Below are 27,756 nucleotides of genomic sequence, written 5' to 3'. Positions count from 1 at the left end.
TAACGAGAAGTAAAGGGGTGTTTCCATGAAAAGAAACAATGTGCAGAACATGAAACTACCAAAAATATCTCACAAGGAAACTAAAGATAAGGACGGACACATGCAATCCAGAGAAGAGAAGGCAGGTCATGTATGAGAAGAAAAAGTATGATTCTGAAATAAATTTAATAACCCAATTGCACAGCTTGACTGGCATTCCCTAATGGATGTCACTGGACCAACATTTCATTGACAGAGAATGTAGCATGTCCCTACTATACAAAAAGGCCTTTTTTTTATAAATATTAAATAGGAAAAAAGAAGACATTATCAACTACTTGACCTTTCCCCAAGCTAACTTTCATTGGGACATTTAGGAGCTGGCCCCAAAAAAAAATCTGGGGAAAAGAAGAATCATTCTGCGTGCCAAAATTAGTTCTTGAGGTAATTTTTGCTACCACCACGTCCTTAGAAAGCTCCAGCTGTTAATAGAAAATTGTAGAAGAAAACATTAGGCCAACTGGAAATACATGACTTACAAGAAGTAAAAATAGTTCAAACTACCTCAAGCTTTAATCATGAGGAAGGCTCATGTCTTCAGTTGATGAAGTCCTCTTTCCACCATACCGCTAAGAAATAGAAATGAATTTAGTTCAAAAACTAAGGATATGATCCCAATAACAAAGAGCAAAAGCAGCACAAAATATGATCATCACAAGTTTAAAATTAAGAAGGTTATAGGATACCTGTTTTCCAAAGGAGAAAGGAACATATTTGTATTTGATCATGTGCATTATCTGTCTCCTCATGGTGAGAGTGAACAGTACCATCCAGTAGAAAAGGAGTATTGGCCAAAATACAGGCACATCAAATACACTGAAGAATGTCATTACAAAAGCAATGCAGAAGGCTTTTGTGATAGAGTACCTTCCAGGGATAAACAAAAGGAACTCCAGTTTAACTCAATGGCTATAAAGAGAAGCATAAAGTGCGTTTAAATGGTTTAAAGTTCCAATATATTGTACATAAAAAATGATAGTATTTAAAAATGCGAAAAGCTATTTTATAATCAAATAGGTAGATTTTTATCTAAGAGAATAATCTGGAGCACAGTCCTAAAAAGGAACTTTAACCCAAGCAGTTCCTCAGACAAATAAGAATGATTAATGGAAAAGTCAGCCATTAAAAACCATGAAGAAAGAATAAAACTCCCAGTCATGTATAGAGAAGCCCATTGCTGAAAGCATGAATTACTTATCCTTCACAATACATATATTATGATTTGAAACTTGGGTTAAAAAATTACAGAACGGTCCAATTGAGACGTCTGCTAGGTGAGAACCATTAACAGTCGCATATGCATCCAACATCTAAAAGCTTGGTGTAATAAATTACATAATGTAGAATGTTCGTTGAATGATCAATATTTATCCTTTTTCCATTGCTTGTCAATACCAAGAAAGCAAGATGGTAACAAGCACCTTCAGTCCCATCAATACTCACTGGATAGAGTGAACACCTCATGAGCTGAAAGGTCAAAACTTTATGCACATCAAATGCACTTTTTGCCTTGACCATGAGCAGCTTCATTTCAACCCTAATACCTTCCAAATCAGGTCAAATGGTAGGCCCTAATTAAACACTTTTCACAAAACTATCCAAGCACCCCCAAATTCATATGAGAAGCAATCAACATTTATTGGTTAAGATTTTTTTTTCTTTCCTTTTTTCTTTTGAGAGGTGAATTTCGATGATTGTATTGGCAAAAGTGCCTAACAAAAAGGGTCACAAGAAGATAGAAACCTATGCTAATTTGCTTAAGAGTAGTTGCCGCTCTTACTTTTCACAATAAGCTCTCAATCTACACTTCTATCATTAATCAAACTATTGTAATCTCCTTCTCAATGGGCATCCAGAATTTGAATATCTTGAAACACAAGAAATCAGAAAAAAATAAAATAAATAAAGAATGAACTATTCTTTTGCAATGCACTTTGCCACTTATCATAACATCTCCATCTTGATTATCCTCTATGATGATGAAGATGGAATTCCAGATACACTAACAATCCAATTATCAAGCATGTAGATTTATAATAAACCCACAAAAACCAGTCAACAAACAAAACCAACTAAAAGCCGAGTTGGGAATATATCTCCATGCAAGAGACATGGTCACAAGAGCCACCATACTCTTCTCTAAACGTGCTCCCTAGCGGAAGGGATCACTCTACCCTAGGCAAACCAAAACCACACAGCTGCCCGGCCTTCGTGTTCAATAACAAGTTGGCGACCTCAATTTCAACAGGGGAAAACCAAAATAAGTTTCTCTAAAACACAATCTCGTCCTTTGTGATCGATAACAAGTTAGCAAATTAGGGGAAACCCAACATACGTTCCGCTAAAACGCAACCCTTGGACAAAATAAATCCTCATGAAACAATACCATAATCCAAATCTTATGAATTCACAAACTACAGTGGATTCATTTGTTGAAGATCAATAATCTCCCCAAACCGCCTAAAATTTTTCATCCGATCATTCAACTTCCAGCGCTATATTCCACAATTTTCACTTCAACGTTCAATGTGATAATATGTATAAATCAGGCCAAATTAAGACGAAAAAGGGGAACCCTAGAAATGGTCAAACAATGCGAGTAATATAATAGTTGACGCACCAGAACTTGAACTCCGGGAGGCGGCGCACGAACGGCCGGAATTCGTCAGATCCCCGAGTCGGAAGCGTGGGTCCGTCAACGAGTTCTTGGATCTCCGGGTCGACCTGCGGCGAGAGAAAGCCGATGAGGAGGTTGAGGATGTAGATGCCGAGGCCGTAGGAGACGATGTAGAAACCTTGGACGAAGTAGACGCGGACGATGTAGATGAAGGCGATGGCGAAAAATCCGATCCAACGGTTGAGGATGTGTGGAGTAGACTTGTCGAGGAGGTGCTGGTACTTGCGAGAGATGTCGTGGGTCCACCGAGAGACGGATGTGACCGGAGAAGACGAAGAGAGATCTTCGACACCGACACCACCGGCCGCTGCGGTCTCCATATGGGGCCTTATTTCGTAGTGATCGGCGGTGGTGGAGGTACGGAGGAGGATGGGTTTTCTATTCTGAAAACAGATGGATGGTGTGGCGAAGGCGCCTGTGGATTCGGGTTTCGCTCCGTGCTTATAGTTTTTTCGTTAAGAAGTTACAGATGTCATTTTCCGGTTCATCTGAACCGGGTTAAAACGGGCCCACTAAACCATACCTCCAAAATATTTAGCATTTGCTATTTTTGTTGTTCACTATCACGGCACTAAGGGCACTTTCTTTGTGTGTCCTTTCCAATGAATCCATTCCCTTCGATACTTGTGAAATTGATGTTCAAAAACTAATTGACCCTAAGACGTCAAAAGAAATAAAAATAAAATGTAAATATTTATAATAGTTAAGGGTATTTATGTCATTAAAACATAGGTGAGGGTAAATTCACACGTACGACATATTTTTCTCCATTTTAATCGATTATTTCAAATTAAATTCAGTGGATGATTATATTGTTGACCGGCTATAACGGGTCACGAAACATCCGTCCGCCAAGTATTTGTCACCGGAAATCTCCTGCGGCGACACGACACCGCCTGCATTGCACTCCTCTGAAACCCTAGATTTGTCATCCGCATTGTCGCCATTGGCTACCTCTCCCGATTTCTCCATTTTCGGTAGGCCAATATATGATTCTAGATCCGTCATTCTTGTGTGTTTCAGAACGATGCTCGATTATTTGAACTGCAATTTTTATGAAAATGTGATGCAACTGCTTAGGAGAAGAAGTTAATTCAAGATACATTGTGTGTCTTTAGCTTGTTCTTGGATCGCTGACTCTAATATGATTGATTAATGTTTTTGTTTGTTGTATCATATAAAGTGAGTTTGTTTTTGTGTATCATAATTCTCACCATTTGAATTATCAAGCTATTGCTAGGAATAGGGTATGGTTCAGGAAAAAGAATTTATATCTTAAAAGGTCCATTCTATGGTAATATTGTCCATGAGAAAAAACCCAATGAGACTACCCGTTTGGTATCATGGTGCAGAAAATTTATCCTATGGGAGTAATGAAAATTTTAAAGATACTACTCTACATTTACTAGTTTGATGGTCAAAATTTAAATCGGGACATATAAAGTTTGCTAATTTTTACATGGGCAGCAAGAATGCAGCTACTCAAGTATGACCCTACAGGTGAAGAAATCCTTTATGTATGCCTGTTTCAAGCAACATTTGGAGTTTGGTTTTCATTTTTGCATAACGTAAAAGTTTTTTATTAGCATTTCTTTGAGAATTTGTTTTCATTTTGTTCAGTTTTTGGTTAACTACTTGATTGATCATGTAAATTCTATATTACCATGGTCATTGTTTTCTGAGGCAGAATGGGCATTGTAACTGTACATTCATTGTGTGTTTGTGAAGCAGAATGGACCCAGACTCTGCTAAACCATCATCTCAGCAACCTGCTAATGCAGCTGCTGCTGAGTCTCCAACTCCTGCTGTCGCTACACAAGATAGGTCTACACATGACTCACCGCCATTGTTATCTGCTTCTGGTATATCGTCATGGGCCAAAAATCTGAAAATTCCACAGCCCTTAGCAGCAACACAAGATGATTCGCAAACTGGAGATGGAGGGAAGTCAACCTTTTCACGTTTCACCAGTGGTTTTGGGTTGCGGCTGTCTCCAGCAGCACCTATGCCAGCTGAGAGTGTTGTAAGCACCTCCACAACTACACAACCTGGTGTTCTCGAATCCTTCACAAAAGGGTTAGTTGACTCATCAAAGAGTGCAGTGAAGGCTGTGCAGGTCAAGGCACGCCATATTGTCTCTCAAAACAAACGAAGATACCAGGTAGCTGAAAGGTGTTGCCACTGCTGGGATTTTCTCTTTGTTTTATTATAACACCAGTTTAATAACGAGTTAAATTTTTGTTCTTCATAATAGTCAGTTTAGCAGATAAGCTTGTTAGTTTCACATTTTGTACTTTCTGGTGATTTTACAATTAAATACAATGGGGAAGATACCTTAGACATGCCTCAGCTTAACCTTGTTCTTTCCCTATTATCAAATGCCAAAATTTTATTGTAGAAGTAATACATTGCAATGACAACATCAGAATGTGATTCCATTATTGTTAACATGGTATCACACCCAATTTTCAGGAAGGAGAATTTGATTTGGATATGACTTACATCACTGAGAACATAATTGCAATGGGGTTTCCTGCTGGTGATATGAGCTCTGGGTTTTTAGGATTTATTGAGGTAATCCATTTATATGGAGTGCACTGAAGCATTAATGTCCACTTATATCATTGTTTTTGTATATAAGGCTATCCAAGAAATGTGATGCAGGGATTTTATCGAAATCACATGGAAGAAGTGATCAAGTTTTTTGAAACTCATCACAAGGTAACAGTTTTAGTCTTGAACTACAGGAACTTTGTCATGCTAGGCAATTTAGGGGAATCTGCCCATGATGCGGATCACTACTTATTACCCTCAGTACAATTTTTATTATTATTGTTATTATTATTAGTTCATTTTGGAATTATTTGGCATTGGAAATAACTCAAAATTTTTGGAGTAATAGGGAACATGAATCAAGGTAACATCAACAATAATTGGAAATTTATGATGATCCATAAAGTATCCAGATTTTTTGCAATATTTTAGATAATTTGCAAATTATTGAGTTGTCTGTGTTAAACTTGGGATATGTGTGGTCATTCAAGAACACCTATAAAATTCAGGGCTTTGTCACAAATTTAGAAAAGGTATTTTTTTTTTAAAATTTTTTATTTTGTTGTTATTATTTTGGGGGAGGTGGGATGGGGGGTTTGGTCGGATTAGTGCAAAATGGAATAACAAGTCTAGGAAACAAAGTTGAGATAAGAACAAAAATAGAAATAGGATGCATGCATTAAGATATAACATAGAACACTTTTGGGATTAGAGACAATATTTCAGGGCTAGATAACAGGTATGATACTTGAGAATTTGAATTCAAGAAAACACATTTCAATGCCCATTTCAAGGATTTGCAAATGATTGAAGTGATTCTTGTGGCAATTGTTTTTTTTTTACTTTCTATTTTGGGAAAAAAGACTGAAAAAGGTTGGGAAAGACTTGGTGTTGTTTGCAATTGAAAAAGAGCTTCTTCTTTTTTTATAATTTTTTTTTTTAATTTATCACTGTGGTTAGATTATTTCAAAGTGGATATTGGTACTGTTTAGTGTTGAAGGATATTCTTTTGAGGTCATACTTTAAATCTGGTCTTGAATTTTCTATATAGGATCAGTTAGTTCTTGAGCGTAGTGCTTCCTTTTTGCTTGCAATAGATGGTAATAGCCTATTCTAGAGCCTCGATATGTTGTTCTAGTTTTCCAGTAGAAATATGCTTTTATTTCTTTAGCAGATGCCAATTTTGGAACCTGATTTTACATATTGGTTGGCGTATCCTCTATTTGTGGCCTTTCAATTGCTTATTGGAAACTTCTTCTTCAAATTGACCTTTTTTGCAGGGCAAATATAAGGTATACAATCTTTGTTCAGAGCGGCTCTACGATGCATCACTCTTTGAGGGAAAGGTGCGGTCCTCTATTATATTAACATTTAGCATTCTCATTGTATTCAGTATTAGAGTTAGAATCAAGACAAAAAGCCAAGCCTTAAAATATTTTCTGTGGGGAAAAAGTTTATAGTGTTATATATATAAGCTCCTTTTAATCATGTAAACGCATTTTAAAGTTATGAGAGTCTTTGGGGCTCAAAGCAAATAGTATCTATATGATTGGGAGTGGGTTGTTATAAATGGTATTAGTGTCGATTCTTGACCTTGGTGTGAGAGTTTGTTTAACCTTGCAATTGTATGGGATACAATGAGGACACTATGTCTGCATCGCACATGCGTATGCACCTAAGATTCGGGAGGAGAGGGAAGGGGGTGATTGTGATATTCTACATTGAATAAGGGAAAAAGTTCTTAATGCTATATATGCATGGGCTCCTCTTAACCATTTAGATGTGTTTTAAAGTCATGATAACCCTTTAGGCTCAGAGTGCACGATATCTACATAGTTGGGAGTGGGTTGTTACATTTTGTATTTAATCATGCACCTAAAAAGCTTCAAAAGTTAGCCATGCATATGTTGTAAGATACAAGACGTAACCACTTCTCTTTGTGTTTAATACCGATTTCTAGTAGATGATAGTCAGATAACGACTATGTTGCAACTTGTAAACCAACAATGTTATATGGTTTTTTTGAATTGTGAATGTTGAAGGTTTTTCTCTTAATGTCTGTGATATAGCACAAAGATCAATCAATTCGGATTTGTTATGTGGCTGCCCTATAAGCAGTTGATTGAGAAATTTCTAAAAGTTAAAGATATCCTTAAATGATTGAAAATATAATTATTAAAGGCTTGAAATACAGTGCAGAAAAATTAGAGTGCTCAATTTAGCATTGGCAAAAAGGCGAAGTCTCCTCATCTTTTTGGATGGTGAAGCAATTCCCATGATTCATTTTGACCAAACAAATAGAAAGGAAAACTTTCAAGGTAGTGCTTGTTCCTTGAATCATATTCAAAAACATTTTCCTGTATATACTTATTTTATGCTCACATATTGGAGAAGCGTTCAATGATGAAAAATAAAAGCACAAGGTTTTTTGAGTCGATAAAATGTGGCAATCAACCTGTTCAGAGTTAAATACGTGTCATATTAAGAATGTGTTGTATGTTTGGTAGAGCAACAATCTTTTTCCACCTTGGAGTCATGCTTTTGGAAATTTAAATCACCACAAAAAGAAAAGGTGAAAGTAATTGGCTGCTTAAAATTTTTGTGCATTGTAGTTTCACTGTGAAAGGTGGTGGTGTTACAGCCTCTTCCATGTTTAATTTGCCTGACTATTTTTCAGGTTGCATCCTTCCCCTTTGATGACCATAACTGCCCCCCTATTCAACTCATAACTTCATTTTGTCAAAGTGCATACTCATGGTTGAAGCAAGATATTGAGAATGTGGTGGTTGTTCATTGCAAAGCTGGGATGGCAAGGACAGGACTAATGCTTTCAAGCCTTCTTTTATTCCTAAAGGTGAGAATTGTGAGATATGATCATCAACCCCATAAAGATGTGGTGTTCCCTGAATTCAGTGGACCCTTGTTGCTTATAATTATGTTTCTTCATTGTTGATGAATACAGCATTTTATTTGTCATTTCCCTGCAGTTCTTCCCGACAGCTGAGGAGTCCATCAACTATTACAACCAAAAAAGATGCTTAGATGGGAAGGGTCTAGTTCTCCCAAGTCAGATTGTCAGTCAATTACTTGTGTGGAATTTAATATCTTTTAGAGTTTTGGTATTCTATAAATCTATCTGATAAATAATTTTTGTGTTTTTTTGTAGAGGTATGTCAAATATTTTGAGCGCATCTTAACACACTTCAATGGTCAAAATCCTCCTGGACGCAGGTAAATTTCTGATGCTTTCTCACCCAAAGCACATATTTTGATCTTCAATAAGTTACTCAATTGATATCATACAGGTGCATGCTTAGAGGGTTTCGGCTTCATAGGTGCCCTTCCTGGTTTAGGCCCTCCATTACAGTCTCTGATCATAATGGTATTCTTTGACATTCTTGCTCATTATTTTCATCCTTAAAATGTTTGATGATATTCTGAGCTGTTATTTTTTTTTCCTTTTTTTCTTTATTTCTTTTATCTTGGAATGATCATATGCAGATGACTTTCCTCATTATGGGTGCATTTTGTTTGTTTGTTTGCGAATGCAATTTTAAACAATTTTAGCTGCTAATGCCTCACACTTCAGATCATTTATCCTATTATTGGGAGCCCTGTGTTGTGGTCCATTATACATATTTTTTTCATACTTACCATGGAACTTGATATGTCTATCAAATAAGAAGTTTTTGTTTCAAATGGTGATTCCATGAATGGAGCCAAGGGTGAAATTATCAAATATTCATAACCTGAACTCTCAATTGCTCTTCATGAAAATCAAGAGAGGAAGAAGCTTACACATGTCAATAGCAGCAGTCTGAGTGTATCTCTGAAACATACATAGTATCCATGCTTGTGCAGCACACTTGCCATCACAGGTCTACTTTTCGAAAATAGAAAATTGAATCATCTCGTGATTCTCTCCTATGAAAAGCTGTCTCTGATATCCAGTTTCTGATTCTGCGTTGATTATTCTTTTTATGTTACGTATGGATGTATAATAGGAAGATGTTTTTCCTAATATGCAGGAATTTTATTCTCAACAAGAAAGCATCCAAAAACCAAGGATCTAATGGTAAAAGTCTTTCTGAATCACTAGTTGAATTAGAACGCATTTGACAGTGATTCTAGGAAGTGTTTTTAGTTTTTCTAACACTTGAAAATTTTTATTTTTCAAATATTAAAAATGTTAGAAACACTTCTCAAAATCATTATGAAATGCATTCTTAGGTTCTTTTGTTCTTTAAATTTTGTGTCAATGTTTTATTCGGATTTCTGATTTGAACCCACTCACACATATTGCAGCCAGAAGACTTTTGGATCAGTGCAGCAAAGAAAGGGATTGTGGTCTTTGCTCTACCGAGGGAGCCTGGTCTGGCAGAGTTGGCTGGAGACTTCAAGTTCCATTTTCATGACAGTGAAGGAGATTTTTACTGGTTTGTAAACAGTGAATTTTCCTTAATTATCTTTTGTTGGATAGTTAACTATAATCAGTCACTTGCTTGGTATTAATTTGGTCCATTGAAAGATAGTATCCTCTGTCCATTAATCCGTTTTCTCCACCAGTGAGCCACAGCATAGTGCAATTTCCTTATTCTAGTCATGAATCTGAAGACCATACTTCAAATCCAAATGGATTGCTTGGTATTCAAACAGTCATGCTCTTAGTAGAATTTTATTTTCAGCTATAAATATTGCATACCCCAAAATCTTTTTATTTTTATTTTATATGATTTTATTTTTATGTGTACATATACTATTTTCTTGAAATTGTGAATAAATCTTGTCCTTTTTCATACTCTTCAGTTGGTTAAATACGACAATGACAGAAAACAGAAAAATTTTGAGCACCTATGATCTTGATGGATTCGAAAAGGTAAATGATTTAGATCTTCATGTAGCTGTAGTTGTAAATTGATGGTTTGCATTGATACTTGACACAGGATATCTGTGTTCTCTGGAGGATATAGGGTATCAATAATAGAACTTCACTTCCTGTTTTCCAATTCTCGATCCTCTCTTACTTTCTGGTCTTCTTGCTAGTCTTCACTATTGTCCACACACTGACTAATGAGCCAAACTTTGCAGAGGAAACTGCCTTCACCTGGATTCCAGGTTGAAGTTGTGATGATAGATTATGACGGAACCATTCAGACAAGGTTTAAATCTGATTCAAGCAGGAACGGGTCTGATGGAAACTCAGGCTATGTTCCTGCCCCTAGCGGTGGTGTTGCAGCTACTTCCAACCAAAGTAAAGTTTCTGAAAGCCAAGACAATGATGATGTATTCTCAGACAGTGAGGGAGAGGAGACTGAATCTTCAACCAGAAAGCAAGCTCAAACAACTTCGGGCACTGGACATGGGGCACCTGGTCCCAAATCTGGTTCCACAGTAGAGCAAATTGCGGGTATAAAACATGGAACTGAACATCTGTCGCTGGTAAGTGAGCAGCCCTCACAGATCAATCCTTCCAAGGAACCAAAAAGTGATGGAGCCCTCCAAGAGGTAAGTGATTTCAAGGCAATTGCAGCTGATGCTTCAGTTTTCTCTTTTGGAGATGAAGAGGACTATGAGAGTGAGTAAAATCCAACTTCACCGAGATTGTATGATAAGCGGCTGCTTGTAAGCAACCCGAAACAAATGAAAACAGTATGAGCGGCGAAGTGGTAAGGGAGGCAGGAAACCCATTGAATTCATTGCATTGGATTTTTTTTTTTTCAAAAAAAAAACCAAAAAGAATTCCTTTCATTCTTTCTGTGAAATCTTTAGACTTTGAAGAAAGTATCTATTGAATTTTTTCCTTAATGCTTCAATTTATTTACTTTGTAAAATTTTTAGAATAGAGGTTGGCAATACAGACGGAAGCATTTCTCATTTTAAACTTGGTGAAGACCTGAAATCCTATATGATTGCAGGAAGCTCATGAGTGCTACTGGTTACTGATGAGAGTTTTAACTGGGTGGTGAACGTTGTTGTGGCACGAAAAGAAGGATAATGGACAAAAAATAATAAGAATGTACAAATTTGTCTTTCTACAACCCGCTTAAAATCAACATTGCAAAAGGCTAAAAAGATACAATCTGGTGTGTGCCAATGGGGTTGCTGATAATGTCGATTACATCTAGGAGGCTGTAACAAAGACTGTAACAAAGAGAAGAATGAGAAAAGATACTAAGGTGATATTTGTGTTTTTTCCTTGAATCTAAATAAAATTTAATTTAACTTGATAAAACAAACACTACTTAACGAGCGGAGGACCTAACTGATGAGCAATCCACATTACCCAAACAACAAACTTGAATATCAGAAAAAATACACCCCTTGAGAATTAGAAAAGATGCTCAAAACCAATATGCAGTGGAAGTCCTTAGCACATATGCTGTGGTCCAATTAGGCAGTGAATTGTGAGCTACATGCCCACTGAGCCCATGGTTATACTACTATAATGATTCTCACATTTTGATCACAAATTTTTTTACTAATTTGATTCTTCCCATCTTTATATCCATCTAATCACTAATGGCAACATCAACAGCTTACTTAAAGAAGGTGCTATAAGTTATGTTAGTACAAGAAAGAGAACAAACAAAAAAGGAGAAAAGAAATACCCTTAATAGTGCCAAAACTTGGAATTCTTCCCTTAATCCCAATACAACAAACAAATGCCTCCGGTACCTGCAGATCACCCCACACCAAGCCAAAACAGACCTGCGCCATTTCCTCCCTGATTCAGCAGCATATTCATCAACCCATATTTTATCTATCAGCCAGTTTGCTGTTCTCCCCAGCCATACCTTCTCCAAGTAATTCCAGCCACAGGTCCTCTTCATGAAAAATCAATATGCCATTTGATGTAGAATATTTTACTGCCAAAAACACCCTGTGCATCCACTGCCATGTTTAGAGTCCTTGTTTCCTTGTAAGGGAAGTTATGATCTTATGCAAGGTGGATATTTCATTATCTCTTTGACTCAGAACTGCTTTCAACCTTTCAATCTCTTTCATATGATCTTCACACTGATTTGTGTCTACCATCATCTCCTTGTCCCCTGTTTTTTCCTCCGTCTTTAACTTCTTGGAGTCACCTGAGATCTCCTCAACTTGGGGGGATCTCTTCCTTGATGAGACTTGACCAAGGGAATCATTATGTGCCATTTTCCGAACATATAGACTAGCAGTTGCTCCTGTGCCGAGCTGAAATGAGACGGACTTCTGTGACCGTCCAGATGAATCCTAACATAAGGCAGACCAACAAGATATAATTCATAATCCAAATAACTAGTAAAAGATAGGCTTCCCTCCCCCTCCCTCTCTTACTTCAAAATAAAAACAGGAAAGCCAATGGGTGAAGGGATTAGGAATGTTTCTATAGCATGAAAATCCGTAATCTTGCAGCACATGAGTTTTTAATGAAATTATAAGTGGAACTATTAAGAAAAGACAGAAAATTGTGATATTAAAAAACATAACAAGGTTAAACAAAATAAATAAATAAATAAAAATCATGAGGCTGAAAGTTATTAAATTAAAGTAAATAACTCGTGAAACATGGTTAATTACTTAAAATTTTTTTAAAAGAAATTCAAATGATTGTGTGAAGCATATATCTCAAGGCTCAAGACACAAAAAGAGGCAAAAAGCCCACCTTTCACCATGTCTTAACTCATTAGGCATAGGCCATTCAGACCCTGGCTAAATTTTTAAAGCTTCAAGGCATTCTAAGATTGTCTATAGCCATTAGAAACCCATTTAAAACCTAGGATAGTATTGAACTTAGAAAAAAGAGATATCTGGTATACACCTTTCCTTGGGTCCCTCGAATGTTTTCAAATGCTTCATATGCCTCTTGTGAATTCCTAAAGATGGCAAGGGCAGAATAATATTCTCCTCGAACTTTCTTCCTTGGCTGCCAACAAATTATCAACCATTAGAAACTTCATAGCAGTGCAATTCACACCCAAACATGAAGTTGGAAATATGCCCACATGGCTATTAATGAAGATCCATCAGGCAAATTGTTGGCCTCGTATAACAAAATCTCAATTATATCAAGTAATGACTTTTACTATGATTGAGTTGATTTGTATTTCTCAATCAGTTCATAAACGTACAACAAAGCTGTCAAAAAATTAAAAAATACAACAAAATAAACTGTAAGTCTTAACCATATCACACTGTATTATGATTATTTAACATTCAAAATATATTATGAGAATCCATATATTCTAGATTCTTTCTTCCAAATAAAAATAAACTTTTCTCGTCAAGACCCTAAGTGGCTTCTTTCAGAGTTATAGGGGTTTGAGCCAAGGCGACCCTCTCTCTTCCCACTTACTTTTTTGGCAATGGATGCACTCATTAGTATTGTGAAGAGGGCCAGGGAGGGGGACTTCAAGATGGATGGAAGAGGTGGTGAGGGGATGGAGGTGTCACATCTCTTGTTTGCTGACCATATCCTTATTCTCTGTATTGCCAATCAAGAGCAAATGAAGTACTGAAACTGGACCTTCATGAGGTTTGAGGCCATACCTGATTTAATAATCAACTTGGAGAAAGGTGAGCTGATTCCAATTCGAGGATTACTAATGTGGAGAAATTGATCTCTGCTCTGATCTAAAGGGTGGGGAAACTTCTCCCTACCTACTTGGGTCTACCTTTGAGAGCTCCTCATAAATAAGCAAGGAGTAGGAATGTGGTAAAGAAGATATTTCAGAGAAGGCTGGTTGAATGGAAGAAGCAATACCTCTCTCAAGGAGGGAGACTCACTCTATTAAAAAGTAAGTTATTTAGTTTACCAATTTATTTCATGTCATTAGTTGTCATTTCGAGACAGATGAGCTTAAGCCTGGAGAAGATCTCTCCACCATTGACAAGGCACTCCTCAATAAATGGAGTTAGAGATTTGCTATGAAGAGAGAGAATCCATTCAAAAACAGGCTGTAATTGGGGAAGAGAGTAGAAGTTGGCTGAGGGAAGTGTGGAATGGTTATGGGGTGGGATTACTGAAACAAGTGGAAAGTCTTTAAAAGTAAATCTTACTTCATGGTAGGCAATGGAAGGAGTGTAAAACTAAAAATAGATGTTGCAGCAACCCATCATCAGGAGAGTCCTTCACTGTGTTATTTGCTATAGACATTGCAAAAGACTCATGAGTAGCAGAGGTGTAAGAACATGTTGAGGATGAGAACTGATGAAGTCCTTGCTTTTCACGACAACTCTATGATTGGGAACTTGAAGGAATGGAAGCTTTTTTTTTTTTTTTCAAAGATTGCAAGAGAACACCATTAGAAGGGATAAAGAGGATAGATTAGTTTAGATGGACTCAAAATGTGATAAAGTCTCAGTCAAATCTTTTTCTTCTTCCTTTGGGACAAGGAAGAAGAAAGCTTCTCCCTGTGAACATAGTACAGAACCTTTGGGTCCCAATGACGGTGAGTTTCTTTGCAAGGGAAACAATTTGGGTTAGGATTTTCATGCTACATCAGCTTAAAAGGAGAGGATAGATATTATCAAGCAGATATTATAAGTGTGAAGGTGAAAAACAATCGGTTGATCATATTCTCCTGTTGTTCTAAAGCAAGAATCCAGTGGCAACTAGTTTACTCTTAAATCAGAATAGTTGGTGTGATGAACTCTTCAGTAAAAGATATCTTGAATTAGCATGGTCCTTTGAGCCAAAGGAAGCTTGGAGTGCGCTTATCTATGTTTGTTTAAGACTATACAGAAGAAAATAAATAGGTCATTAGAATAATATTGAACAGAATAACCAATCAATCAAAGTTCCCTTTATGCAATTTTTGAAATGGGTTAGAGTGTACATAAATGATTATTTAATGACCATGGTAGGCATTGTTGATAGACAGAGATTCAAGTAGAAAAGAGTTGTTTTTTTCTCTTCCTTCTTTTTGCTTGTCTGTTGATATCTATTGTACACATTGTGTCCTCTGGTGCTCCCATTTCCAAGACATTGTTAATATATTTCTTGATTGCCCATATGTACATATGAGAAGGAAAATTAAAAGGGTCAAGCATATAACATCAGCTTCAGTCAGAAGTTTAAGGTCAGATATTAACAGTTAACACTTAGCAACATATCTCCTTTTTCAAAAATGATTACATACAATGGAATTCTTAATAATAACAACCCTTTCGTTGTTAATAAGTACATAAATTGATTACTACAGTTTCCAAAGTACAACATACAAAAAGACAGGTTAAGTGAGATTCAAGGATTAAAATATCAAAAGTCGCAGAATATCAAGAGTTGGATTTTACTAAAATATAAAAAATATTGAATAAAAATTTTGGAAAAAAAATCTGATGGAAAGGAAATCGATCAAAACTCATAAAAAAACTTGGAAAAAATTCTAAGAAATGATAATGCAATTAATAATACACATATTGAAATTACTTTTTTTTGGAAAACAATATACACATAATAAATTTGTGATGTTGAACAATAATATGATGCACACTGATAGGAAATTTGAATATTGAAAGTATTAATGTCAAAAAACAAAAACTAGTTTTTTAACAAAACAATATATGTATGACAAAATACGTAGCATTAGTTAAAACTATAGCATGCACTACTAATAAATTTGGGTTTGAAAAGAAAATAAATACTAATGGGAGATAAAAATTTAATTTCATTGAATTGCATTGTTTGAAAACATATTATATTTCAATATTTAAAACACATTACATTTATAAAAAGTTTAAATTTTACCCTAAAACATATCAATATCATAAATAAAAAAAACTTAAAATTACTATAATTAATCTTCTATATATATATATATATATATATATATATATATATATATATATATATTTTGATAAGCAAACACAATTCATTAAAAGAAAAGGCTAAAGAGCCCCAACGTATACAGGGCGTATACAAGGCAACAAAGGCCAAACAAGCAAAAAGCCAAAAAAACAAACCACCCCTTAACTGGAGGCAAGCCACTTCAGGAAATCTAAAAGGGAATGCAGCTCCTCTTCCATATACAATTTAGCCCAATCTTAGATATTACATACAAAAGAATATTTAAACCTCTGAATTGCTAAACCCCCCCCCCCCCCCCCCCTAAAATCTAATCTATTCCTTTCCTTCCAAACCATCCAAAAAATGAATAACGGAATGGAATCCAGAATTTTTTTCTTTTTTTCCCCACAAAAGCACCCCCCCCCCCCCCCCAACTATATAAAACCTCCTTTACAGTATTAGGGAACACCCACTTGACCCCAACTAAACCCAACACTAAGTCCCATAGCACTCTGGCCACTGTACAATGAATAAGAATGTGATCCACACTTTCCGCTTCACAAGCACACAAAAAACACCGATTAGGGAGCTGCCAGCCTCTCTTTTGGAGCCTATCAAGAGTCAAGATCTTTCCCCAAGTCGCTTCCCACGCAAAAAACATGATTTTATTTGGGACTCTTCCCACCCAAATTTTGTTTTTCGGAAAGTTGACATCCATAGGCCTATCCAACCAGCTATACGCATCTTTCACTCTAAACTGCCCACTTCCCCCTCCCTTCCAAGAAACCGAGTCATCCTCCCAAGTTATCCTGAGTCCTCTCAACGCTTGGAGCAACTCACCTACCATCTCCACCTCCCAGTCATTAAAATCCCTTATAAATCTCAAATTCCAACCTCCTTCCCCAACATTCTGGTCCCACAGGTCTTCAACTATCGCATTTCTATTGGCTACCAAGATGTAGAGATACGGGAACCTTTGGGACAGCGCTGCATCCCCGCACCACACGTCAGTCCAGAATCTGATTTTATTACCTTTCCCCACATTGAACACCATTTTGTCCCAGCACCATCCAGCTTCCTTTAAGATCTCCTTCCACACCCCCACCCCACACGCACCCACAACCTTTTTGGTCCTCCAACCGTAATCCTCTTGTCCATACTTAGCCACCAGCACTTGCTTCCAAAGGGCCTCCTTATCCGAAGCGAATCTCCAAGTCCATTTGCCAAGTAACGCTTTATTCATAATGGTAAACTTCCTAATTCCCAGCCCCCCATTCACCTTATCCCCACACACCACTTCCCACTTAACCAGATGAGCTTTCCTCTCCATGTGACCCCCCTCCCCCCACAAAAAGTCTCTTTGCAATTTTTCTAATCTTCTTGCCACAGAAATGGGCATACGGAATAAAGACATCTGATACACTGGCATGCTAACCATAGAGCTTTTGATTAGAGTGATTCTCCCACCCTTTGAAATATATTGGCTCTTCCAAAGGGCAAGCCTCCTTCTCATTTTCTCTTCTACCCCATCCCACCCATAGGCAGCCTTATTAGGCACCACCAAATACACAGTCGGCAACTGCCCCACCCTACACCCTAACTCCACAGCCAGCTCCTCTATCCTTTGCACCTCCCCTACTGGAATAATCTCACTTTTAGCCAAATTAATTCTTAACCCTGACGCGGCTTCAAACCAGAACAAAATCCAACTTAAATTCGTTAAGTACTCCTTCTTCGCCTCACAAAAGACAATAGTGTCGTCGGCAAAAAGCAGATGAGCAATGTGGACAGCCCGCCCTCTATCACGCTGAATTTTGCACCCTGAGATAAAACCCCCCTCCATAGCCCTTCTGATAAGAACACTCAACACTTCCATCCCCATGACAAAAAGGTAAGGGGACAGGGGGTCCCCTTGCCGCAGCCCTTTTGAACTCGAAAAGAAACCAGCTGGCGTTCCATTCACCATAACTGAAAATTTGGCTGTGGAAATACACCACCACATCCACCTCAGCCACTTAGCGCCAAATCCCATTTTTTCCATGACCTTCAAGAGGAATTGCCAATTAATACTATCATAGGCCTTCTCTATATCTAACTTGCAGATAACCCCATTATCCCCCTTCTTATTCCAGTTGTCAATCACTTCATTTGCTATTAGAGAGGCGTCAAGAATCTGCCTACCCGTGACAAACGCATTCTGATCGTGGGAGACTACTTTACCTATTACTTTCTTAAGCCTGTTGGCCAACACCTTTGCCAGCAGCTTATAGAGACCCCCCAAAAGGCTGATGGGTCTGAAATCTCCTAAATCCTCAGCCCCTTCTTTCTTAGGAATCAGCACCAGAAAAGTGTTGTTAATACTCTTAAGGAACATATTCTGGTCATGAAACTCCTTAAACATCTCCAATATTTCCTCCTTGATGAAATCCCAGCAGCATTGCCAAAAGAAAACAAAGAACCCGTCAGGGCCTGGGGCTTTATCCCCATTCATTTCCATCAGGGCCGACTGGACTTCACCCTCAGTGAAGGGAGCCTCCAGCATCTCTACCTCTTGCACACTAATTTGATTAAAAAGAAGGCTTCCAATGTCCGCCTTCCACCCCGAACTTTCGGAAAATTGCTACTGAAATGCATTTGCTACCCCTTCTCTAATTTCACGCTCCTCTGTCAGTCTAAGCCCATTGATTTTAATTCTGTCCTTGTGATTAACTCTCCTATGGGCAGAAGCCATTCGGTGGAAATATCCCGTGTTCCTATCCCCTGCCTTCAACCAAAGTTCCCTTGACACCTGCCTCCATTGAGTTTCTTCCAGATCTACCCACTTGGCATAATCCTCCTTGGCTTCCTTCTTACAAGCTAATTCCTCCATTGTCAAGCTTCTTTCATCCTCCACTCTGTCCCAATACTCCACTTGCTGGATCGCAGCCTCCTTGTTACTTTCCAGATTACCAAACTCCTCCCTATTCCAAACTTTAAGCTTCTGCTTCAGTTCCTTCAATTTCGCCGACAATCTAAAACCGGCGCTGCCACTGACCTCTATTCCCCACCACCAACTCCGGATTAAATCCTTGAACCCCTCGACTTTGAACCACATGTTTTCGAATCTGAAGGGGGTAGGCCCTCTCCTCCAACTACCCCCCTCAAGTAATACTGGAAAGCGGTCCGAGGTCGGCCTGGGAAGCCTACGCTGGCTCACCCTACTAAACTGATCAAGCCAGCAAGGAGAAACCAAAAATCTATCTAGTCAAGCCCTTGACAGACTATTCAGGCCCCCACTCCACATGAAGGCACCCCCTTGCAGTTGAAGGTCCACAAGACCTAGCTCATCTACAACTTCCGCAAACCTCCTCATAGCTGAAGTTATTCTCCCTTGCCTACTTCTCTCACCTTGAGCCAGGGTAATGTTGAAATCACCACCTAGACACCAAGGCCCCTCCCAAATTCCTCTGATCGCCCCTACTTCTTCCCACAACCACTCCCTCTCAAGTCTAGTGAACGGGCCATATACCCCCGTAAAAGCCCAAGTCACCCCATTCTCCACTGTCCTGAATCTGCAGGATAAAGAGAACTGACCCACCTTCCACTCCAGCAAATCCAGTGCTCTCTTATCCCAGCAAATCAAGATACCCCCAACCGAACCACACGCATTCAGGGCCTTCCAATCTAAAAATCTACCCGTCCCTAAACTTCTCACCACCCTGTCAGTCATATCCTGAATTTTTGTCTCCTGGATGCAGAAGAGATCCACCTTCTGCTTCCTAATAACCGATCTAATTACCTTCCTTTTCGTGCTTTCGTTCACCCCCCTCACATTCCAGCTTAACAATTTGAGATTCATTAATCAATCACCGTCTGCACCCCTTTGCCCTGAATAGGGCATTTCTTTTTGCCATCCCCCCCATAATTCACTGAGCATTCCAACCTCTTTAGCTCCCTTTCAAACCTCGATTTTTCCAATAATCCTTTACTATGAATCTTTTCCCTTCTTTTCCTAATTTTGATCAAAAAATTTAATATATCCTTTTCCAAACCATCAGTCGAAAAGCCCAGAAATTGGCTGAACCTTGCTAGGCTACTTTCTTGTCAATCCAAGTCCCCTTCCCCCCTTTCTTCTTGAATCTCATACTGTGAAGACCCCCCCTCCTAATCCCTTGCCGTTGCTAGGGGGCCTTTGAATTCAACCAGATCCCAACATACACTACCACTCGCCCTAGTGCCAGCTGCACCTTGCCCTTGTGATTCCCTGCCATTCTGGCATACCTCCCTTATCACCCCAAAATGATCAAAGAACTCCCCCTCTGGAGTCCGACCAAGAGAAAACAAAGAAGGAAGAGAAGGATTCCCCGAGTCCCATAAACCCCCTAGAGTTGATAAAGCCTCATACCTCATAGCTTCATTCTGTAGAGCACTGTCTACCAACGCCTCGAGGGGGGATTGGCCTTCTGAGCAATCTCAGTTTCCTTCTCCCTCGCTCTTAGAAATTCTAGCTCAATGTTGGCTTCACCAAACAACCTAGATTGAACTAAGGCCTCCATCGGGCCTGTTTTAGGCTGGCTCACCTTCAGGTCTGTTCTCTTCTTGCCTGGAGGCCCACCAAGCTACGCCCCATTCTCCTGCAACCAACTCGAAGACGGCCCGCTACACTTTCTTTGGTCCAGAAATGGCCCAGATCGCGGCCCAGGGTCCTCCTCTAATACTTTCTCCTTGCCTTTTGGGCCTTTCGATCTGCCCATCGGCCCAAGCCCACCACTTCTAACCTCTTTTGTCACTACTGATCCAAATATTGAATGCAGGCTAGGCCCCCCGTCCCTCCTAAGGCCCAAATTGGGCCCATTAAGCCCATCCAAGGTCGACCCATCTTCCGCCCCATCCTTTGAAGCCCGGAGCATCAACTCGAATTGGATCCGGCCCATCGATGAGACCCTACCCATCCCGTCCGACTGCCCTTCCATCACATCGTCTGACCGTAGTAGTGCCTTGAGACCTGCGCTGCCCCACTCGTCGGCCAGCGCGTGCGCCTCCGTCATCCCTTTCCTCACGATCTATTGCTCCCCGACAGTCCTCCGGCTTCTGTCTGATCAAAGGCATTACTTCCCACCAAAGCAGGAAATGATATATGGTCTCTTCAACTCCAATTTCTATCGAGCTTGGCAACTCGCCTCTCTTCGTCTTCACCAGAATCCTCGCCCACCGGAGGTTTTCCATTTTCTCCATCGAAGCATCCATGGCTACAAAGCCCCCGCACTGATCTCCCACCCTTCGCAAAATGCTAGGAACCCAAAGCGACAGCGGCAAACCTTTAATCCTCACCCAAACTTCCTCTTCTATTTCCCCTTCTTCCAAACACCCATAGGTCGGACTCCACAGCTCCAGATCAACGTGAATCCCCCCCACCAGCCTTTCCCCGACATCGAAAATTTTCCTGACTTCTGCCGCCTTTTCAAATTCCAATAGGGCCTGACCCTCATCCATCCAGGCCAACCCTAACTTCCCTTTTAACCCCCAAACACTCGCCATCAGCCACCCCATCCTCGCCAAATCCCCTCCTCCTGCTGCCTTAGGGTTCCATTTTCCAACCAAGCATTGTCCCAACCGATCCACATTTCTGCAGATGTCCTCTCCCTTAATCCCCATCCTGACCCAGATGCTATTCCTATTCCCCCATCTCTTTCCCATTTCAGATGGCACTCTTTCAGGGGTTGGCTCGTCCTTGTTTTTCTCCCTACTATCAATCCTTGTATACAAGTTCCGCACCACTTCCGCCATGACTGGCCATCCCTCTCTTCCCCCTCTGCCTCTCGGGATGCAGATACTATACCTTTTCTCCTCCGCATCTATGACTCCTAACCTGATGAAGCTTCCCGCCTTATTAACTTCATGCACCATGGAATACCTTCTCCCCTTTTCCTTCCATCCCTTCTCCCATTTGTCATTTTTCCCATCCTTAAAACACTGGTCCAACCCTTCTAGAAAAATCCCGACGCTTGCCGGCCCCAATCTAACCCATGAGGATACACCTTTTTTGCTTTCCACAATGAAGAGTAGGGTTTTACCTCTTCTTCAAAGATTTTCGATTCCACCCCGAACTTCTGCCTTTTCCGATTCGATTTCACATTGTTGTCGTCACCCTCCCCCTCGCTCTCACCCTCTCTCTCTCTCATTTTTTACAGAAGGCGATATACATAGAGAATATTGACCTATATATATATATATATATATATATTGAAAGTAAATAAATTTAAATTAATTAAAATAACTTAAATTCTTATTAATCAATCTATATTCATCTAAGATAAATACAAAAAAAAGGATAATTTAAAACACAATGATAATATAAATTTAAAATAAAAATAAAATGATAATTAAAAAATTACCAAAAAACCAGTGCTAAATCATTGATTTATTAGCGAAATTTGATATTGGCAGTGAGATGAAATCACTAACCAATTTTTTGGCAACTTTTCCCCTAATATCAGCGCTACCAATTTTCCTCTCAATTTTTGTGTCATCAGCAACCCAAAACCAAAATTTTGATCACAATTTTGATGAAATTCTGTAAAATTCAAGCTCTAATGAGATTTAGATTTGATAGTAGCTTAGGAGGAAAGTGATCAAGTAAGCAAGTCTCAACCCATTAACAAGTTTGAGTTTAAGAATGAAGTTCATCTCATATGAATGATCAACAAATCTGAACCCAATCCTATATTACTCATCAACAACCCTACTTTTATGAACATGGTTCGTTGTTTCAGGACATTAGAAAAAAGAATCACAGATGGTAATGAAAGGAGTCAGCACTATAAGATAATTTTCATGGGACTCATCATATGATGAGTCCAAATGATCTGGGAGGCATGATACCTGCAACATCCAACATAATCACGAGTCCTGGGTCACACTCTTCTAAAGAAAATGAAATACCAATAAGATATACTGAACCTGGTGTTCCATGGTAAATTCCCCAGGAATAATTCTATTTAACTCTTCAATGGGCACATCAGTTGGTATCCTGTGGAGAAGCAGCTTCGCCATTTCATTTTCAGGCACCTACAATTTCAAAGGTGCACTAACTTGGAAAATATGTTTCATTAGAAATTAGAAGAAACCAAAAAAAATTAAATGTTTTCTGCACTTACATCTTCATGAACAAAGGGAATAGCATCATCCAACCCTTGCTCTAACTTGGCAAGAACAAGTTTCATTGCAGCAGATGCATCATCTAGACAATTGTGCGGAGCATCCTTCTGACGCACTTCATAGCCCAAGATAGACTGTCAAAACAATACAATTTTTTTTATAAGAAAAGTATTGTATTACAGGGAGGTGCTAAAATAGCAACTCAAAATGTACAGAACAGAAAGGGAAGTACTCACCCCCTAACAAGTGAAACAAAAAACCGTCCGCAATGATATACAAAAAAAAACCAACCCCTCCCTTAATAGGAACCCATCCAATCAATAAACTTCAAAAAGGTTGACGGACCATCTTTTATAAACAATTTAGTCTCCGACCAAAGTAAGTTAAGAAAAGAAGTTTTCAGCCTTTGGATGGAAACTGTCAAAACAATACATGGAACAGTTAACATAGTTGCTCGTCTTTTCATTCAAATGGATAAGCATAAGATGTAAGATCTTGCAATCAAAGAATACAGGGTCCAAATGAAATAATAACCAACAACAGAACATATGGTATTGTTCATAAGTGTTATAAAGACATCAGCCCAAACAACCAGGAATAAATAATACATTTGCTAGGAACATTTCGTAAGTGGATTCTTGAAGGTCTTTTTTAAACAAGACTCAAGTAGACAATAAGCACTTAGTGAGAGAAAGGGATCAAACTTGGAGAAGTAAATAAATAGATCTGACAGGTAAAAATAACATAAATATTATAGGAAAAAACACAGAAATAATAACACACTCACGTTTTCAAGAACTAGCTATTATCAAAAAATTTAAGGAACTTGCCTTGCACAGATTGTTCAAAGAAGGTCTTCTGTTAATAGGTTGGTTCTCATATTTGTAGATAAATGCAGTGTCAATCACCCTTGCATGGTCCAACTTCAGTGCTGTAACCAAAAGGACGAAACGTTTAAGATCACTACATTACAACAAAAGTCAAATACAACATACAAAAGTACATGCAGCTTGTAGCTAGTAGGCAAAGGTGTTGAACAAATTCACTTAGAAAAGGGGGAAAATACAAATTTTAGAGTATTGTAATGGGAAAACAAAGTCAAAAGAAACTAATATTTGGCTATGTTGCTTAACCAACCTTTCAGATCATTATGCAAACTGTGACCAACTAAAACAGCTCCATGTGATAATAGCTTCTTCATGGATCTCTACAAAATGCTCCACCAGTTCAACATAAAAAGTAATTCCAGACAACTTAAAAAATCAAATGCTTGTTACCTGTATATCTACCAATGAGGAAGTAGTTTCATCAAAATCTTTTGCACTGACTCCAGTAATCTCAGTTCTATAATCTACAACCGCTTTATGGGGCTTTACAAGTTCATTAAGTTTGACCTGAAAGACAATATTCCAAAGTGATATTCAAGACCTTCTCTTAGAGAAGGTTGGTAATGTAATGGGAGAAAAGATGCTTATATAGCATATAAGGTTTAAAAAGTTCCATTAGTACCTGTAAATTGCGATCCACAACACATACCCTCACTAAACCTTCAGTTCCATCTTCACAGAGAACCATCTCACAATCAACAGCAAGCATTGCATTTGATCTTGTAAACTTGAACTTTTGACGAATTTTTGTAACCATCCACCCCTGCTCACCATTCCCCCAAGTTAACAAAAAGCCAAATCAGTCCAATAGCCACACAAAAAAGTATAAGAACAAATAGAAGCCATGAATGTTTACCAAGAAGGTCAATGGACGCTTAAAAGGAGGGTAGAAATAAGTTTCAATTTCATTGGAATTATGATAAAAGTCCATGAAAGCAAGGTTTCTGGAAATTAAACAAGAAGCAACATTCAATAGTTCTTTTTAATACAAAAGCACCTTCCAACACATATCAGTCTTCGTCTCATTTCTTCAAGATATAATGGAAAAACATTGGACAAGATGACTATACCAAGTTGAAACAGACAAGTTATAGAACAATATTCTCTTCCAAAGAAGAGTGACTGCATTAGTTGTTATTAAAGAAAAGGATAGTGCAGCAGTAAGGAGTAGCGCTATGGTTCAAGTTACAAGTCCTATATCGATATGAGAAAGGTTAAAACAGTAGGACTTATAGTGATGAGAAAAGTTATAATGGCCTAAACTTTTAATAAAAATGGCTCCATAAGAGTGTAAATGACAAAGTAGTATCTACATAGTTGGGACCAGACAAATGGAGATAAGGCTTTATCAAACCAGGTTGAGTTGCATCATCAATTAAAAACAAATAAAACAATAATATTAAGTTCAGTATCGCATGTTGTTATGGCAAGCAAAATTTGAGTCAGCAGCAGCATGCAAGCGATGATTCTCATGGCATTCCCAAAAACATTAACAGAAAACACGAAAAGAAAAAGTGAGCAAAGATTTTAACAGCAAACCTCTTCATGGGATGGGAATGAATAATCTAATGGGTATTGCGGATGTTCAAGAGTTAAGCGGATCAGCCTCTGCACTGCCAAATAACAAGTTAATAAGGATAACAATTAATATCAATAGAAAAATCAGAAAATGTAAATCTCAAGAGTACCAGCAGCAAAAGCTACTAACTAGCCACAAAAAATTAGAAGAATAAAATAAGAGAATGAAGCCCATCAGTGAAAGAGAAAACACTTCTGTTCTGAGAGAGTAGTAAAACAAAGGGATGTTGAATTTGTTTTGTCATGAGAGGGTAATAACTTATTAAAACAAATAAATCATGATAGAGCAATGGATTATTGAACTGGTTTAGTGAACTTAGGTCATAGTAACACTTTAAAAGATAGCAGTGTCTGATGTGACCAGTTTCCTCATCATCAAATTGAATTGAAGGGATGGTGCATGTTGAGTTACATTTTTTCAATGAATTTCAATTCTACCCGAAAATAAAGAAAATGATAAAATCAAAAACTGCCGCCAACATGAAACGAAAAGGACAACATATAGGAGGGGTAGAAGGAGTTGTGATACTTGGCTCGATCCATGGTCGAAACTAAAGGAGCTGTCTAGGCCTAACAAAGCTACATCGAAAAAGGAAAGGTGGCGGGGTGGGCTGGGCTGTTGCTTTTATCTTACACAAGAATCAAAACCAACGCTGCAAATTGCATCACAATTTTGAGATAATAAAAGAAAAGCTAAACAATAAAAAAAAAGATCATTAATAGACAATGGAAGCTAAGCCACACCTGCTCGGGGGACTCCTTTCCATGAGACTTCGTTTTGAATTCCTCAACTACCTTGCGGTTTGCATAACACTGCAATATTTTTGCAAAAAACTGCAAAAACGAAGAAGAAGAACGACACTCAAGAATTAGCAGATGAATACATGAGCATTGTATAAATAAATAACCAGATACAGGCCTTTAGGTCTTCCTCTTTGGAGAATGTCTTCAGAAAAGACACCAATGTATCAACAGGCCTCCTCGATGGATCGCTCAAGCTTGGCCCAAGCTTCCTATCGTAAGTACTCAGAAAATCCTTCCAGCTTCCTTTGGAGCCCTCCAATCCTCGTTTCTGAGCCAATTTCACCATTTCAACGAGAACCTAGCCACATTCAAGTACAATACAAAAACTCGAATCAATTGTCCACGCCGAGAAAAAACTTCAGCAAGCACAGAGAGAGAGAAATCAATCCATTACTCTCAGTATTGAGATGAGTCTGAGCAACACCAAAGGAAACTCAATAAAAATGCGATTACCTCTTTCTCAGCGTTGACGAGTGTGTTATCCATGAGAGGTTTTGGCAGTGACGACTAGGGTTTACGGGGTGAGGCTAGGGTTAGCGCGAAGATGAAACCACCGTGCCTTCGGCTTTTGGATGGAGAATCAAATGTGCTTTATGGGCGGAATCCAATTGGCCCAATTCGGATTGGGCCCATTCAAGATTAGCAAATGGAAGACCTCAGCATTCATTTTTGAAAAGCCCAAGGCATTCTCATCCATAAATATTGAACCACCCCAAAAGAAAAACTCTTCACTTCTCTTCATTTCCTCTCTCCATAATTATTATTTTTATTTAATAGAGCCCATAATCGGCCCAGTAATCATGGGCCTAGTGGGTGCTAGTCCCTCAAGGTCAGGCCCTGGTCTGCCCAAATTCGCAGCCTGCAGAGGAAGTTCACACTTTTTGGTAGGATAATTCTCAAATCCAATTAATAAGTAAGACCCCACTAATATCAATGAATGATGTAATATGATTTAATAAGTTAATTTAATTTATTAAAAAAATTAAGTATGTTTGATAGAATATTTCAATAATGTTGCTAAAGTAAAAAAATAACTCATTTTAAGTAAAAATAAAATTAAAAAAACACTTTATCCTACTTTCTTTTCCATTTGAAAATAATAACAAAAAACAATTTAAACAAATAGAATCTTTCGAGACTATAAATAAAAGGGAAAAATAGGATTTGATTCACTAATGAAAAAATATAGGAAAAATAATCTCAAAAATTTTAAATTAATATTATTTTCATCTATTTAAAAATAATTTAAAACACTTACATTTTTTTAATGAGTCATCCAATTATTCCCAAAAACGTCTCTTTTACTTATTATG

The 27,756-nt window shown here is 38.3% G+C and overlaps 3 protein-coding genes across 4 annotated transcripts; 1 reads left to right on the top strand and 2 right to left on the bottom strand.

The window, feature by feature from the left end:
- Nucleotides 1–131: 131 nt before the first annotated feature.
- On the bottom strand, nt 132–3,337 carry LOC100255884 (protein RER1A). The gene is made up of 4 exons (XM_002283297.5): nt 2,660–3,337; nt 726–906; nt 544–608; nt 132–461 (listed from the first exon to the last, which is right to left on the bottom strand). Exons 1-3 carry the CDS (start codon nt 3,034–3,036, stop codon nt 552–554), a joined length of 615 nt encoding a protein of 204 aa, XP_002283333.1. The 5' UTR covers nt 3,037–3,337; the 3' UTR covers nt 132–461; nt 544–551.
- Nucleotides 3,338–3,502: 165 nt separating this feature from the next.
- LOC100259289 (phosphatidylinositol 3,4,5-trisphosphate 3-phosphatase and protein-tyrosine-phosphatase PTEN2A) lies at nt 3,503–11,086 on the top strand. 2 transcript variants are annotated; one of them, XM_002278400.5, is made up of 13 exons: nt 3,503–3,693; nt 4,448–4,877; nt 5,189–5,290; nt 5,381–5,437; nt 6,550–6,615; nt 7,947–8,123; nt 8,257–8,343; nt 8,436–8,500; nt 8,575–8,651; nt 9,298–9,344; nt 9,575–9,705; nt 10,076–10,145; nt 10,358–11,086. In XM_002278400.5, exons 2-13 carry the CDS (start codon nt 4,449–4,451, stop codon nt 10,850–10,852), a joined length of 1,803 nt encoding a protein of 600 aa, XP_002278436.1. In that variant the 5' UTR covers nt 3,503–3,693; nt 4,448; the 3' UTR covers nt 10,853–11,086. The 2 variants fall into 2 exon arrangements, with proteins under 2 accessions (XP_002278436.1, XP_010652784.1); XM_010654482.3 differs by having other exon boundaries at nt 4,445–4,877.
- A 640-nt stretch (nt 11,087–11,726) lies between these two features.
- On the bottom strand, nt 11,727–27,044 carry LOC100254172 (small RNA degrading nuclease 1). The gene is made up of 12 exons (XM_010654471.3): nt 26,897–27,044; nt 26,559–26,741; nt 26,384–26,473; nt 25,601–25,669; nt 24,684–24,824; nt 24,452–24,568; nt 24,312–24,381; nt 24,005–24,105; nt 23,174–23,308; nt 22,977–23,084; nt 13,071–13,175; nt 11,727–12,502 (listed from the first exon to the last, which is right to left on the bottom strand). Exons 1-12 carry the CDS (start codon nt 26,927–26,929, stop codon nt 12,170–12,172), a joined length of 1,485 nt encoding a protein of 494 aa, XP_010652773.1. The 5' UTR covers nt 26,930–27,044; the 3' UTR covers nt 11,727–12,169.
- Between the last annotated feature and the right edge of the window lie 712 nt (nt 27,045–27,756).

This window comes from Vitis vinifera, chromosome 7, assembly GCF_030704535.1.
Source record: "Vitis vinifera cultivar Pinot Noir 40024 chromosome 7, ASM3070453v1".
NCBI lineage: Eukaryota > Viridiplantae > Streptophyta > Magnoliopsida > Vitales > Vitaceae > Vitis > Vitis vinifera.
Note: the sequence above shows the minus strand (reverse complement) of the source record. Positions and strands in the feature narration are given on the sequence as shown.